Raw genomic sequence first — 18,008 nt, 5'->3', positions numbered from 1 at the left:
TTTTGCGCGTCGAAAGAGGGCTTTACTTTTCAATTGCCCAATCAGACCAAGGCAGGACTTGTTGGCAAAGTGTGATTCGCGGTTCGAATCTCGGTGAAACCTTTGATAACATTACGAAATTGTCTGACGATGAATTTGTGGCGATTTTCGAAATGGTACCATCGCAATATGCCAGCAAATATTTCTTCCTTTCTTTTCAGTTTCTCTTAGAAAAACATAATAATTGAATATTCAATTATTATAAGCCGGTGTTAAGCTCATGAATTCTTAATAATAAGTATAAATTGAACACACCATTAAAAACAAACAAACAAAGTTATTCTCCATTTCTAAGCTGACATTGTTTTTTCTTTTAATGCTGGTTCCCAAATAGACGAAATCCTTCACAGTCTCTCTGCCAAGGCGCAAATGCACTGATTCTTTCTTGGATGACAGCAGGTACAAGATCGTCCAATCATAGTCTTAAAATAGCTTCAAAATTAAAAATAATCAAAAGGATCCAGAAAAAAAATCGGATAGTAACTTGAAGTAGGTAGTCCCGAAATCATCCCTAAATGTTCAACATTTTCTCATCTATGAATAATTTTTCCAAGGAGTGGAAAAAAAAATTCTACAAAGCTAAAAATCGTCATGGAAAAAAAAGTACTCTCTAAGTTTCGAAACTAATGAAACTAAATAACCGAATTATTAAATCCTTAAAAACTCAAAATATTTAATAACAGTTCTTCCTTACATTGCACTTGCGTCCGGCACTGAATTCGATTGGCATTCTTAAATACGTAGAAAGCCAATCCATTCTTAGAATCATTTACGGCGATACATTTATACAATATTACATAAATATGACCATGATTGAAATGAATTCCGCAATCGCCAGTGCTCGATATCCCTCAATGTAAAATTTATTGGAAAACTTCCAAGGCTTTATTTTGTTATTTAAGTTTAAAGTTAACGCGTTAGTGACCATAAAAATTGCACTTAAACGCCCCATTTATGTAAAAAATATCACACGAAGTACATAAGAGCGTACATACCCTGAAGGGATGTCAGTAACTGGTGATACAAATTTCTTGTCCGTAACTAGACCTAAAGTGGCAAATAAGTACTAGTTCGTTAGTAACTAGATTTAAAATCGGCAATTTGGATTTTTGCATTTCATGCTTAAAATATATATTTATTTGAGGAAAAGGCCTCGTTCGGAACTGGCGAAAAAGGAATAATTTCTTACTAGAGGCAATATGTAGAATTTCGGCCCGCTTCGGAGCCAACTAGCCTAGGTCTTGTAAATGTAAGTTTTTACACATGTTCAAAACTATCGAAAACGTGCTAATTAAGAACTAGTTCTACACTGAAAGAAAAATACTGGTAAAATCAACAGAAATTTGGGTCAATTCAACCGAAATTTCTGTTAATTTTTATCCATCGCAATAAGATGTTGAATCAACTGCGCACAAATCGTTGATTCGCAATTGACCATTTTAGTAGTCAAATGAACAAAAAAGTTGTTGCGACAGCTTTTACACGAAAGTACCTATGTTGCCATATACATAAATAAATAAATAAATGTAAGGCGCGATAACCTCCTTAGAGATCTAAGGCCGAGCTTCTCTCTTCCAATTTGCGTCGTGATCCTCTTGATTTTCCCTACAAATTGGCCAGATGGGACCTACATATTTTATGCCGAACGGCACCTGCAAGGCAGATGAGTTTTCACTGAAAGCTTTTCATGGCAGAAATACACTCGGAGCGCTTGCTAAACACTGCCGAGAGCTTAGAAAAATTTTCTTCTAATTGAAAAACCTTATTTATTTAAAATTTTGATGTTGCTTTGCCCGGGGTGCGAACCCAGGGCATACGGTGTTGCAGGCGGAGCACGCTACCATCACACCACGGTAGCACTTACTAACCGAACGTCAATTGGGCTTACATAAAATATGCTGGCACACATTAAACATTATACACTTTATTATTTTGTTTTATTAAACGCAATTTCACCAAATTTTATATTTTATAATTTATTTAATTTATAGTTTTGAACTTCGCTTTGCAAATAGAAATGAAAATAATAGTCACAAAACTGATTCTCAATTCTTTCAGTTGCTGCTCAGCTCATTCTCATTTTCTTCTCTGGCATGTAGTTGCCACACTTGATTGTTTCGAACAAAACCTTTAGTATATATGTAAAGTAAAACATTTTAAATAGAGAACTTGTAAGTTATAGAAAAGTAAAGAATCAAATCGCTAGAAGGTAATTCACCACTGGACTAACTTTACATGTAATTCGGCAAGTTTAATTTTGGTAACACTTTGAGTTGAAATGATTCCAAAACAACAAAACAATAAAAAAGGACAAAATTAGTAAATTCGTTCACGTGAGTGAAAATTCGTAAAAACTTGAGCAAAATGTTACTAACCTTGCTCGTTCAAACAAAACTTTTGCGACAAGAGGGCGCAATTTTGCATATCTCTTGGAGAAGAAGTTGCAAAATAGTACCCGATAAATAGGTCGTGTCCCGGTATCTCATAATTTTTAAAAATTCAAAAAAGGGGTTTTCATTATGTATTGATAACTGAAAAACTAGTTTTTTGTTGTTTTCCCATTTTGTGTGTTTTTTCGATTTGGTGGTTTTCTTATTTTGGTATTTTTTTTAATCAAGTGGCACCATCGTCATAAGTACAAAGTAGAGAGCGCAGTGAGCGTAAAATTCTCTTTGAAATTTGCTCATGTATTGCCTGTTGATCACTGTTGAAATGACCAGTGAGATCAGTTGTGTTAACAGAAAAATCAGTTAGATTGACCAGGAATATGTAAATTTTCCAGAATTTTGTTAACTTAAGAGCAAAAAGTTCTCTTCTGTTGTAATGACTAAACTAATTTGTTCTTTATACAAAGAACTCGGTCGAAATAACCATAATTCGATCAATTTCACCGAATCTCCGTTGAGGCAAGAACAACAGAACAGATTTGTTGATTTTACTAGCACCATTTCTTTCAGTGTAAAATTGGAATTTTTCTCTAGTTCGGAACTAGAGAAAGGTAATGCAGTGGAGACAATTTGCACCGCCTAGGACATCACAATGTTAAATTCGACAGTTGAAAGCATGTAAAAGTGATCGATGGCGAAGAAGTAGTGATTCCGAATACTCTAGAAACGCACTTAGGAACTAGGGACTTTCCCTACAAAGTATATAAGTACTTGGTATATAGTCATGTACATTTGAATGCAAATCATTTCTTCCTTTTTTTTGTACTTTTCGATTCATTCTAGTTTTTATTACTCTTCAACAGGATACAGCGGGTCAAGAGCGATACAGAACAATAACCACAGCCTATTATCGTGGCGCCATGGGTTTCATTCTTATGTATGATGTCACAAATGAGGATAGTTTTAATTCTGTGCAAGATTGGTAAGTAAAACGAAGGAAGAGGAGGACATAATGTAGCAAATTAGCCTGGTATTGAATGAGATGTTTTAACAAATTTTAAACAACTACCTTCAAAACTACTCGAGTTACCTGAAATTTGTTTTTAAATATCGGAATTATTATACAACTGATGTAATACCCAGTTTACATATTAGAAGGTGTAAATTTTTTTCGTACAATCTCTAGGGTGTCATCTTTAAATGAAAGCACGAAACAAAAGAGAAACATGAAAGTTTGACAGCTGTTGTTGTTTTTGTTGTTGTAGCGATAAGGTTTCTCCCCGAAGGCTTTGGGGAGTGTTATCGATGTAATGGTCCTTTGCCGGATACAGATCCGGTACGCTCCGGTAACACAGCACCATTAAGGTGCTAGCCCGACCATATCGGGAACGATTTATATGGCTACATTAAACCTTCAGGCCATCCCTCCCTCCCAACCCCCAAGTTCCATGAGGAGCTATGGGCGCCAGAGCTTCGTCTGTTAGTGAAACAGTATTCGCCGCGGATAGGTGAGGTTGACAATTGGGTTTGGAGAAGCTGTATATTGCGCAGGCAACCTGAAAGGGTTGGGCTACACAGCCCCTTGAATCTGGTATTTTAGTCCTTTCTTACGACAGGCATACCTAACGCGGGTATATTCTGACCCCCTAACCCGCTGGGGTAAAGTTTGACAGCTAATAATCTAGTGTTAGGTTTGGGACATTAATGAGCTCATATATTAACAATTGCGAATTTATTGTAGATTGATGCATGTGTAAACGTGATTTAACACACTTCCTGACTATTCCGTAGATAGTTCCAAAACGACCCAGAAACAGTCCAAACTAGCTTGAAAGTTGTCTCAGAAATGATCCCAAAATTTTTTCGAGACTCCGACATGCACCCAAAAAGAAACAAAGAGCAATTCCCAAAGCATACCGAAATGCTCCGAAAACAAATCCCAAATTAAACCATGGTTAGTGGAGTAATAATTTTGAAATGTGCGAAAATGATGAAAAAAAAAAATTCCGGATACTACCCAAAAAGAATCTCAAAATTTTTTGAAGGTAAACCCGAAATCATCCGGCGATAATCCCGAAATTATACTGAAATTGTCGTGAAGCGATGGAACCAAAATATTTCCCACACAACATCGAAACTGTCCAAAAAAAGATCTGAAATAGGGCCCTGAAAACAATTCCGAAATTGCATTGATAGCAGAAATATGGTCCTAATTTATCATGGGAGGCAAAAAACTCCGCGCTATGATCGGCGAATGACCCTTAAATTATTTCAAAAACAGTCCAGAGATACTGACGAATTGGTAAAAATAGTTTAAAAAATCAATCGTCAAATTAATTTCGTGATTATCCTGTACAAAGTTCGGAAGTTATACAAAGATAGTCCGTAGTTATCCCAAAATAGTACCTAGTTGATCCCGATATTATGCTGAAACAGCATTGAAATAATCACTGATTCTTGAGGAGGTGTTCTCGAAATGGCTCCAGTAACAAAACCTAAGTGATCCGGGTATAGTTCTGAAAGAACTCTAAAATCACCTTGAAGTGGTCTCCATTTCACCCTGAAATGGTTAGGAAATAGTACTGTATAATATCGGAAACAATACCGAAATTATCCCGAAGAGATCCCAAAAGGGTTCTAAAGCGAACTCGAAACAATCACCAGTAAATTCCAAAAAGTACGCGGAATAGAGAAGAGGATAAAAGGAAATGGGAAGGAAAAAATACGATCAGTGGACGAGGGAAGGGAAAAGGCGGAGGGAGATTTTGAGCGGTGAAATATAAACAGAGAGAGGAAGATGGAATCCTCATTGATAACAGATTGCACAAAAATGGTTTGAATATTTTAGTGTCTTCTCCTATATTAAAGAAATTTAATGATAGACCATCGCCTACGAGAAAATTAGTTGAAAGATAAAATAAAAAGAGAAATAAAGGAAAGGGGACAGAAATCAGCAAAGAGATAAAGCCACCAAAGAGTGAAACAAAATAAAGGAGGAACGTGGAACTGGTATTCCAATAAAAGTTCCAATAAGAGTAACATAGACTGTAACTGTACATAGTTTTGAAGGCGTAAGAGCAGGAAAAAAAGTAAAAATTAGGGTTGGACAAGAGTAACTGTTAAGGAGCATTGGGAGTATCAACAACAGTAACAGCATGTTTGTATGAGTAACAGTAACCCTAAGAGCATTGATAAGAAGAACAATAACGGAAGAAATAGAAACAAGAGAAGAGTAGGAGTAAGAGTAAAAGAAATCGTAAGAGTGTGCGTTAAAATAAGAGTAAGATTAAAAGTAGAGTTAGAGTAAGAAGAGTAAGAGAAAGAGCTAGTGTAGGAGTAAGAGCAAGAGTAAGAGTAAGGGAAAGAGTGAGTGTAAGAGTAGGAGTTAGATTAAGAGTAAGAAAAACTTTAGGAATAAGAGTAAAAGTAGGGTAAGAAGAATGAATGCAGCTACTTACTTATATCAACAATTTTGTTATCAAACTCCAGTATTAATCTCATTATCATTTACAGGGTGACTCAAATCAAAACCTATTCTTGGGATAACGCACAAGTGATACTTGTTGGCAATAAATGCGACATGGAAGATCAACGTGTCATCTCATTTGAGAGAGGACGACAATTAGCCGATCAGCTGGGTGTTGAATTCTTTGAAACCTCAGCCAAAGAAAATGTTAATGTTAAGGTGAGTGCAATAAGTAAATGAAAAATTGAAATAGAATAATTTATAAATGCAGAAATATATATTTTTGCAGGCTGTTTTTGAACGGTTAGTCGATATAATTTGTGACAAAATGTCGGAAAGTTTAGACTCAGATCCCACGTTAGTGGGTGCTGGGCAGAAAGGACAACGACTGACAGATCAACCTCAAGGAACGCCCAATGCGAACTGTAATTGTTAAACATACACACACCCACACATACACATATATATCTAAAAACAATACATACACACAAACATAAACATACACATACATATATGTAGACACATTTAGACACAAATATAACTAAATAAATAAATAAAAATTGTAAAACTTCTTAGTTTAAGACAGACAGTAGTATAAATATTACAGATACTGTTAATTTTTGTTGTCACATACTAAACATACATATATTTCGTTCTCTTCTTTTGAATGTTAAACCAATTAGAAACGAAAATAATAAAGAAAGTATTTGCTGTATTTTTATGTAAATGTGCTAATGGCGAAAAATCAATTAATGCTGTTGAAATCAAGTAAAAAACTTGTCAAGAAAATTGCGCCTCAATAAAATATGATGAAGAGTAGGTGAAATATGAATTTTCGTTTAATAATATAAATTTGAACTAAATTAATATAAAAAAATATTATATCGGGTTGTAGTGATTCCTTCAGGTTTTAAGGAAATTTTAATTACCAATTACTTGATAAATCGCTTTTGTTTACAGCAGGAAAACAATTACTTCATTATTCCGGTTATAGATTTTCGTCAGTCTTTTATTCTTCATATTTTAATAAAATAACGTTAATCATTGTGGATAAGACAAGTGTGATATCTTGTGCATGGGCGGCAAAATTTCAAATACAATGGATAACCTGCTTTTTAATATGACTATCGTGATCTCATTCTGTATCTCTTTCTATTACCCGCTGAAGATAACCGACCATATGCGCCGCCATATTGAACATCCTCTCAAAACGCTGTCAAACCCCTAAAAAGTAGTCATCTTGAACATCCTGTCAGATAGTTGACATATTCAAAAGTAATTAGGTAGCGTAATACATAATCTGCTGCTTCTTCAGTTATATAATATCTGTCCGTGTCACTGAACTGTCAAATAGTAGTTTGAAAATTACTTTTATAATCATTCTTCATTAATTGCCGCTTAATTGCCTAAGCGATTTTGGCGCTTTTGTAACAAAAAACGCCAGCAATCCCTGTTACGCAATAATGGACGCCAATTGGGAGTACCACTTAATGGAAGTTCCGAAGACGAAATGATTCACAGTTTCTAATGTATGCCCGTCAATAATTGAACTGTTATATTTCCTTCAGGGACTCGTATACATTCGTACTGGTTTTAAGCTGAAGTGACTAGCAGAAACTAACAACAAATGTGTCTTAAATATTGAGTGGCATCGAATAAATCGGGAAATACCTTATCAATATCCTAACTAAAATTGAGAAAAGGGGCATATCTATGAAAGCTGAGTGACCATAACTGTTCCCCCAAGCGATTACCTACCGACGATATACTGGTATTGAAAATGGTCAAAATCAGATTATATTCACGCCCACTTGCAAATATAGAAGAATGTAACGGTGCTGTAAAAAATACCGATCAAGGGGCGAAACTTGTTGAGTGGATAAATAAATGGTTACGATGTACAATACTAAATTTATTAACATTTTGCATAATGGATGTGGCGCCGTCCGCATTAAGCGGAAGAATATTGGATTTCGCTTTGTAATTTGGCGAAAATATGCTCCTTCGTATTATATGTATAAAGATCTGATCAAAAGCGGGTGAGGACCACGCCTACTATAAGACAAGGGGCTTCCAAATATATGGTACGTAACAATACTATCAGTAGAGATATGGTAGTAAAAAGTACAAAAGTTTAAAAAGGGAAAATCTTCCTGATCTCCTTCGATTTAGTTAATCCCTCTACAAAACGTCTAATGCCATAAAAAATGTTTAACGCGATTTACCACCGAGGAGATTTAGACCGAGCTTCCCTTCCAATTTGCTCACTAGGATGAAGTATACACGATACCTTTTTCTAAGTATGAGTACTAGCATCGATACGTTGATCCGAGTATTTTATATGAGTACCGTAACGAAACTTTTTCAAAGCGTTCAATCACTAATCACGACCGATGACTGACTTCCTGACTCATGAAGCGTCTTATAGGCGGAGGTATATGCGATAAAGAGAGCAGCCATACTGCTCCAGGAAAGTATGTTTCCCCACACAACAAATGTAATGATTTTTATCAACAGCCAGGCCACCTTAAAGACATTAGGTTCCAAGATAAATTCGGATATCATGCGAGCATATCGAGTATCCATAATGTATTTAAGTGTCTCCCTTGGCTGTGAATTTGCAGATGAGACGGACAGAAAAGATTCCGAAATGAAAAGAAGCAAGGCGTACACCTCCATACAATCACCCCTAGATTATCTCCTGAAAAAAATCGAGAAATATGCGATTAGGGCAATAGAATTGCTATGTACCTCCTGGGATGATTGTGAGAAATCAAGGTCCTTAAGGCGATATTTGCTTAATAAAGAATTAGCTTCCGAGGAGGACAAACAGAACACCTTTACAATTCTATCATAGGTACTATTTCACGTTAAATGCGTGAGCTGCTAATGCATTAATTTTTTTTAATTTTTTTCTAGTAGAACTCTTCATTTTACGCAGAGCAACTTCTACTTATGTGTGTATCGCTTCCACTTGATAGTGCAATACATTATCAAGAAATTGCCCCAAAATTGGTATCCAATCACCAAATTTTTTTAAAATTTTAAACTAATTTTAAATTAAAGGGCAATAAAGTGCATCACTGTCGACAAAAGCAAGTAATCAATAATTTAAGGTAATGGTGTTGTAATTGAAATTGCCTTGCATTACCCCAAGCATGGACAATTGTAATTAAAAGCGTTGAAATATGTACGTTTGTATGTATTATTGCAACAGTCGAGCGTGAATTGTGTATTTCAGTGAAAATTATTATTATGACTAAAATTACTTAAATGTAATGTAATTACATAAATACGTTGCAATTGTAAGCATGTATGTGTAAGTAAGCAAACATTTGCGCAAATAAAGAGAGTTAAGTAAGTTAAATAATAAAATAGAAAATTACATACATACATACATATATATACGAAATGAAAGCTGAAGCATAAATAACAGAAAAAATTAAATTCATGTATTAGCGTTTAAAATAAAAATATAATTACCAAAACATTACTACTATAATCATTACAGTTGTACTAATGTTGAAAACAAAATGAAATGAATAACTATCTAAGAAATTTATGTAAAGAAAACCTATAAAAAAATTCTGAACTTGTACAACAATAACACAATAGAGAATTACACTTTTTACAAACAAAAACTTAAAAAGAGAAAATAAGTAACTTAATTAAAAGTTAATAAAAAACTATTAAAACATTTTAAAAGAAAATGTTTATTAATGAGTATTAAATTATTTTATTTTATTTGTAATTTATTCATACAAACACACATATACATATGTACACTATAATATAAAACACTAATACACATACAACTGTACTCTCTATTTACTTATGTAAAACCTTCGATTGGAAATGTTGTATGGTATGAATTGGTAATTCATGCTTTAAATTGAGTATTTTTTTTCTAAAGATTTTAATGTAACTTTTCTCGGGGATTGGAATCCGGGACCTATGGGGTAGTAGGCGCAGCCAAGTTATATTGTTGTATTTAACTAAAAATGATTCAAGTAGATGGAATGCTTGACCAGAAGCCCATCTCTACTCGCTCCATTGTTAAACTCTGAGCTTTAAGCTGCCGTTTAGCCATCAAAAGTAAATATTAACCGATAGAGCATCCGGCGCATACTTAGGTTAGGTTGAACTGGCCGGTCCATGAGGACCTCACGTAGACTGAATGAGTCCGTAGTGTTACCAGAAGATTTCGGCGTATACTTAATTGCGGCAAATTTTACTAGCAAGACACTTAGATCGTTAAATTGTGATTTGAGGCTTATCTTTTGCAAAGCTCCTCGATTCATAAAAGACTACCGGCATGAACAAAATTTAAAACATATATTGTACTATCGCTATCAAGAGATCTTATCTCTGGCACTCAGCGCATTTAATGGCACCCAGGTCCTACTAGCCCTTTAAGTATAGCTCCAAGATCCAAATCTTGTCATACAAAAGTTGCGAGTGGTCAATTTTATACGAATTCTCAGAAAAAGTTGCATTGTATTTGCTAAATAAGGTTCTATTATGTTTAGGTACCCTACAAATTCTTGATACACACTCATAAATCCCTGGTTTCAAGGGGCCAACGAAGCTCGCTTAAGGCCGCACCTATGAAAGAGTGGACGCGATGTATTGAAATTTCCCCAAAATGTTGTTGTAGATAGCAATTTGCTTGATTTTGAACACCTAATTCACTATCTGATTTAATGATATTTGAAATTTTTGTAATATGGTTGAAATAAGACTTTTACCAGGATCGATTTCGCTCTCGCTAAAGTCTGATGCCATCAACTGAATGACTGATACATATTGGCGGGTCAAGTTTTCATGAAATATAATCTTGTGCAATAACAAAGCTAAAATTGCTGGTTAGACATAACTACTATCGTACTTATAGCTAAGAGCACCTGAACCTCACGAGCGTGACGGTGCTCATACAAGTTTGTGGCTTCTTCTACTGTACCTGTAACCTTTCAAAACTAACCGAACAACTAGATGCCTTTCACTTTGCACGTTTTTAAGACAAGATTTTATATAAGAGAAGTTGGTAGGGCGATCGAACGAAACTCTCACAATAATAAGATATCCAACGCATTTGACTATAAAACTCTGCCGGAATCGAAGAAATGCGCGTCAGCTTTCTACCAATAATTCGTAATATATCCTTAAATTTAAAGCCGAAACGTCGTTCTCCTAAAAAAAAGTCATTAAAAAGGTCAATATTTTCAAATCAATAGGCCCAGACAGAATAGTAATGAAATGCTGCTGTCGAAGGAGATACGTATAAAGCGACATACCGCCTTTCGCGAGTAGTGAAGCCTTTGGAAACCGTTCTGCTTCCTCATTTTACAACTCATCTTCGCCTATACAGCCATCGGCATATCATATTGTTACGAATATTAGCAACACTAAGAGGTACTGTCATCCCTAAGCCGATGCTAAACAGTGATATCATGTACATCCATAAATCAATCATTATGTATCTACATAAACGAATCAATAATTATGTCTACACATATGTACGTACACGCAGCGGAGAAGCAACGCACAAACACATGCATATATCTTAACTGAGGTGCACACAAGAGAGGGCAATAATTTGTGCAAGTATTACTCACGCGCATATGGGAAGCTATAAACGTAGTTGTGACTGGTGATTTTGTAGCTGATAACTAACTAATAAGTTCTGGAATGGAAAAGCCTAGAAGTATGCAACGAGAAATAAAAAAGTATAAAAGGCCGCGACAGTAGAGGCGCCTGCGCTTGCCAGGCTAAGACTCCAGCTATTAGGAGTGATACAGCTGTCAGACCTAGAAGTAGCAACTGGCTTAGTATTTCCCAAGAGTTCTGAGTTATTTTATAACATAGGTCCTGGTGTTGATAGAAATTTTCAGCTTGGTCATTAAAAATAAACTTCTGGTAACACTATGTACGCATTCAGTCTATGTGAGGTCCTCATGGACCAGCCAGTTGGTACTTTTGCTTAAAAGCTGGATCAGCTAATATTTCCAATTCCCTGGCCATTATATATATGAACTAGTCTCGATAACAAATGCTAGTCTCTTAAGACTTTATGTTTTCCACCTTCTTCTGGAGTTTTCACCTAGCGCATTCCAACGTCCTTACCGACCAAGTCCAGGGCCACACCTGGAAGAAACAGAGATCGTAACATTCGCATTGATGACGTTACACTGCCGATTATCGGTCACCTAAAGATCTTATATGTAATACTCAACAGCAATCTTACATGCATGCTTCCGAACTTCAATCGAAAGTACAACGCGTCAACTACAATATTTAAGTCACTTGCTGACAGCAAATGGGGAAAGGGTTAACAATAATTAGGAACCAATTGGCCAGTCGTTCATGTTCTATACCATGTATCCGTTTGACCGCCTCAGCAGTATCCATATGGACCAACCCTATTGAAGCGAAAAGTTTCATTGGACTCCCGTTAGATGACCATGATGATAATTTATGAGTGGTGGTGCCTATGGAATTTGATATGGTATAAGATAAATAAATACGAACAGATTCAGGCTCCTTTTAACTTTCCCCACAAATTGGCGGGATTTAAACTAAATATTTTATGCAGACTCCGAATGCCATAAGAAAGGCAGATGAATTTTCACTAAAAAACTTTTCATAGCCAAAATACACTCGAAGGGTTTGCCAAGACACTGCCGAGGGCGATCCCACTTAGAAAAACATGTTTCTAATTAAAACAAATTTTTACTCAAGTTTGGATGTAGCTTTGCCTGGAACTTGAACCCAGGACCTTTATAAAATTTTTTTCGGGTAGTATACACACATACACATATATACATGTATACCTAAACAAACACTTAACTTAAAAACTAAAAGCCACACTATGTAACTAAGAGTATTAGCCGCAATCAATACTTTTTTACTCATGGCATACAAGATAAAAAATCTATGAAATACAACTCACATTACATAACAAAATACTTAAGATATTTAAAATATATTTACACTTTGTCTATGTACATTTTCGACAAAACTTTACAAGAAAAAAGGCTTTCATTGCGCCAAGCTGCGAAAAAAGAAGTATTATTCTTTTCACGAAAATATAGTCTGCATAATGCGCTAATAAAAACAATAAAAGTGAAATTGTTAAAAAAAAAAAAAATGAAAAACTATTTTTTTTTGTTCAAATATAAATTCGCCGCTTTGGCGCTGCACAAAAAAGTTGCTGAAAAGAGTAAAAACAATAATTTAAATAAATTTCATAAAGCTGCCCCAAGCAAGAAATATTCTTAATAATTAAACTTATATACACACATACATACGTAAATATTTTTAGTTTCACACCCACACTAGCATACATACTACAACCATACATTAACATAAAATGTATTTACATTCTAACACATAAAAATACGCTTAAATTATTATCATTGCATGTTTTATTGTAGTAAAATTACATATACATACAAAAATACATATATAAATATAAATATATGATCATAAACAAAAGTATATAACTTCAAAAGAGAAACAAAAATGATAAAAGAAAATACAGTTATGATATGTAAAAACAAAAAACAAAAAGAAATCGAGTATTTATTTCTTTTCGATTACATTCTTTAGGAGAACAATCTTAAACGCGGCGATTCCGCTTTGAAGACACTACAATGTTTAGACAGCTTGAGGTCACGACTTACATCGAACTAATGGCAGAAAAGCACACGGCCATACTTCTCTTGCAACTTCGACCCATCCAGTTCCACTGTCGCAATTGGGCTTCTCATCCTGCTAATTACTCTCTCGGGGAATTAAAGGTGTTGAGTACCGCATTGCGGCCAGTTTTCACAATACTATGTCTTGGCTGGGATAACGTGAAATTTGGTAAGAATGCTAAAGTGTCCGAAGTCAGAGCGCTTATAGCTCAAATCAATAATAGCCCACCATATCCAGCAAATATATATTTGGCATCTCATTCATGGCTAAGTTAAGTTATCCGTCAGAGCGTTGCAGCGCCCCATAAGCGAGTAAAAGCTTTAATATCATTCCATAAAGTAGGTATTGGAGACAAAAAAGGGAAAAATATTAATATAAAATAAGATTAAATTAAATCAAATCAAATTACATTAAATTAAATTAAATTAACTTAAATTAAGTTAAATTCAATTAAATTAAATTAAAATAAATTGAATTAAATTAAATTAAACTAAATTAAATTAAATTAAATTAAGTTAAGTTAAATTAAATTAAATCAAATTAAATTAAAATAAATTAAATTAAATTCAATTATATTCAATTAAATTAAATTAAATTAAATTAAATTAAATTAAATTAAATTAAATTAAATTAAATTAAATTAAATTAAATTTGTTATAAAACTACTTTGCTTATTTATTACTTGTTAACAACATATAATATTTAACTTAGTTGAATTGGCTTTGGAATTTCTGTTAGTGAACTAAAATACTGTAATAATTTTTTACAGTCGAAATTATACGTGCATTGAAAACGAGTTTGTCTGTTTCAGTATTCTTTTCTTTTATTGATAAATCTCTGCTAACAAAATTAAATTAAACTAAATTATATTAAATTAAATGAAATTAAACTAAATTGAATTGAGTTAAATTAAATAAAAGAAAAGAAAATAAAATAAAATTAAATTAAACTAAATTAAAATAAATTAAATTAAATTAAATTAAAATAAATTAAATTAAGTTAAATTAAATTAAATTAAATTAAAATAAATAAAATTTTATTAAATTAAAATAGTTAAATTTAATTACACTTAACTAAATTTAGATAGTATAAATTAAATTAAGTTAAATTAAATTAAATTAAACTAAATTAAATTAAATTCAATTAAATGAATAGAAATAAATTTAAATTGAATTAAGTTAAACTAAATAGAATTAAGAAGAAAAGGAAAGAAAAGAAAAGTGTTCTATAGACTCCTCTGGTCTGCGATGCTTATACTAATCACAGAGCACTAAGACTTTTCGGGATTGGCGGGCGAGACTGCAGGAAAAGATACTCTATCAGAATATTCTGTTATTCTTCGCAATCCATCGTTCAGCTATTATTCACATTCCTCAAGTACCCAAGGAGATCGGACAGATTTAGACAATTTTCCCTCACACACGAACATAGCAGGCGGCGGATTGGGGTTCGCTCTGTTGTCTAGCTCAAGGCTGACTATCGTCATAATGTTATAGTCGAAATTATCAAGAAAAAAAGCTTTAATTTCATTTTTAAAACAAGAAGGGTTACGTGCCTCCCCGCAAGGCAATAGGTTACATATCCTAGTACCAATTCTTGAAACTAGTACTGTCAGTTATCATCTTCATTACTAATAGGCGCTAAACCGTTTAGGTGATCTTGGTCGTGTTTTCTAATAACTGACTCCTCTGCTTTGAAATACGAGTGTTGGAATAAATACTTTCTTGGCGGGAGCATATTCGTTCATTCGCCTAACATCACTAGCCAGCGAAGCCTTTGAGGCTTTATTCGCTGTATTATCTCCATTGCTGGGTTATGTTAGTACCTCTTTCGATTCTCGCCGTCAGCATCGCGAGCACGACCATAAATCTTCCGGAGATATTTTCTCTGGAACACTGCAAGGACTATCTCATGACATTGTTTTCGCCTTTTATTTTTTGAACGACAGCACTTACTTCGTCATGTTCTCTTATTCTGCAACGGGTATAAATGATCGGAAGTTGGCTTACTGTTCTGCATATGGATTTTACGTACATCCATCATCAAATCCAACCATCATCACCTCATCCATACGGCAGTCGCTATCAGAAGCTAGGATCTTGAAGTTCCTCTTCCTCATGTCAACAGGATGGCAACCATGTTTTCGCTGACTGAATTAGCAGTGTCCCCTGCCACAATGATGGATATTGATCCCCCAACGGGTGCTATTCTCTGAGAAAAATTGGTGGAGAAAGGCCATTCACCCTGAGTATTCAACAGAATAAGGACTGGACGACATGAACCAACTTCTTTCACCACTCTGTGGCCGCTTAATCTCTGTGTCATAGAGGATTACACCTTATGTCTAATGACATCATATCATATTAAGATTAGAAATGCAAATTCGTTATTTGGGCGTAAAGATATTTTTCTACGTGGCTCGATCATGCTTAAGTGGCGAGACGGACTTAGACTCAATTTAGCAACCAGCAAGCAAATATTCTACAAGGATCTACTTGTCATCTAATTTTGGCAAAGTTCGGGGTCTCACGTCTCCTCGGAACAAATACGTTTAAATCCCTTTGTGACTCGATCACGATAGAATAGCAGCCCGATTTGAACGAGTTTGGAAGAAAGATAGCATATGGTCTGAGGTTTTTTTATCAAGCAACCAAGGAACAATTAATTTTTTAACATTTTTTTATTACTTTAAGTATATTGACATAAATAAGAGATATAAAGTATATAGCGGTCAAAAGGGTTTGGGTCTAAGTAAATTGTTTCATTTTCACCTACACTTTGCTGGGAGCATTTTTTTTTAAATCGCTTTAACTTTGAGACTATTTCACCTAGTTGAGAAATATTTTTTACCTCGGACACGTAGATCAAGGTAGAAAAAGTGAAATGTGAGCTCTGACTGCGCATCTCCTCTGAGAACAGTTTTTTTTTTAAGTCATCATAACACTAAGTCTAATAAACTTAAGTAAATAAGTTTTGGAATATATCCCACATATATCGATATCCACTCAATTTGTTTGAAGTGAGATGTTTCGGTGCTTCTCTTCCTTCTGCTTCTACTGGGAACACTCTTTTTATGAATTCGTTATAATTCACAGTGCACTGCGCCAAAACCAGTAATACTTGGTGCTAGTCACATATATGTAGGTAGTATTTTGAAAATATTGAACTTTGATATCCTAATTTCTACAAGAAATAAAAACGCGTCACTTTCGGTAAATATTTTTAAATTCTTTATTACATTTATCTGCAGATTTGATAATACTTAATTAAATACTTTATATATATATTTATTGTTTTTTTTTGTTGCTGCTGCACAATATTATACAAATAATTTTTCAGATATTTTTCAGGCAATGCTGGATCGTAAGTATTATACACAGATAATATACAGACATTTGTAAACGTGAATATGTGAATTATTTTTTATAAATTAATGATTTCTATGATAATTTTCTTACGCAAAAAAAAAGAACTTAGCTTTAGAGTTATAAATAATTTAATATTTATTTACTTATTCAGAAAAAAATTGCTTGTCAGCCATTTGAAAACTATTTTTTTGCTTCTTAAATATAATTATAATAACAAAATATAATTAAAAAAAAATCACTGGTCGAGTATTAAGGGTAAGTTGGAGAGAAAGTTTTGGATTTGTACATCTTTTCATAATTCGAATTTTTTGTTATTTCAACAAAAAGAGTATTTATTGTAAAAAATAAAATTTTTAAAGGAACTTAATAAAATAATGTTTTCTTTATTCTTACATAATACTTTTTTAATTAAAATTTTTTTATAGCAACATTCTTTAGTTTTGAAAGTTTCTGGCATATGGTAAAAAAAATTTTAATTACATAAAAAAATTTTAATACAATAAAATAAAAATATTTCATAAACTTGTTTAGTTCCATCTGCAAAAAAAAAATAACTAAATAAATAACATAAAATAAAAATTTTAAAAATTACATAAAAAAATGTGAATACAATAAAAAAATGTTTCAAATGTTTCATAAACTTGTTTAGTTTTATTTGCAAAAAAAAAAAAAAAATAAATAAATAACATAAAATAAAAATTTTAAAAATTACATTAAAAAATGTTTCAAATGTTTCATAAACTTGTTTAGTTCTATTTGCAAAAAAAAAAAAAAAAAAAAAAAATAAATTACATAAATTAAAATTCTAAAAATTATATAAAAAAATGTGAATACAATAAAACATTAACAAATATTTCATAAACTTGTTTAGTTCCATTTGCAAAAAAAAAAAATAAATAAATTACATACAAAAATTAAAACACAATAAAAAATAAAAAATATTTTATAAACTGGTTAGTTTTATTTGCCACAAAAAATATGTATTTATATATATAAATTATTTAAAAAATAAGTATGTATATTAAAGGTTTTATGCATTTTTAAGGGAAA

General features: G+C 33.1%; 1 protein-coding gene across 3 annotated transcripts in view; it reads left to right on the top strand.

Annotated features, from left to right (window-relative positions):
• Rab3 (RAS oncogene family member Rab3) overlaps window positions 1-13,421 on the top strand; it is a 102,088-nt gene extending 88,667 nt beyond the window's left edge. For all 3 annotated transcript variants that reach the window (XM_067774729.1, XM_067774730.1, XM_067774732.1), the window contains 3 exons: window positions 3,290-3,408; window positions 5,940-6,111; window positions 6,182-13,421. In XM_067774729.1, the coding sequence (XP_067630830.1) occupies window positions 3,290-3,408; window positions 5,940-6,111; window positions 6,182-6,328 (438 nt within the window). In that variant the 3' untranslated portion in view covers window positions 6,329-13,421. The remainder of the gene's footprint in view (window positions 1-3,289; window positions 3,409-5,939; window positions 6,112-6,181) is intronic.
• The last annotated feature ends 4,587 nt before the right edge of the window (window positions 13,422-18,008 follow it).

Source organism: Eurosta solidaginis, chromosome 3 (assembly GCF_040869045.1).
Source record: "Eurosta solidaginis isolate ZX-2024a chromosome 3, ASM4086904v1, whole genome shotgun sequence".
NCBI lineage: Eukaryota > Metazoa > Arthropoda > Insecta > Diptera > Tephritidae > Eurosta > Eurosta solidaginis.
This window is presented reverse-complemented; position numbering and strand designations above follow the sequence as displayed.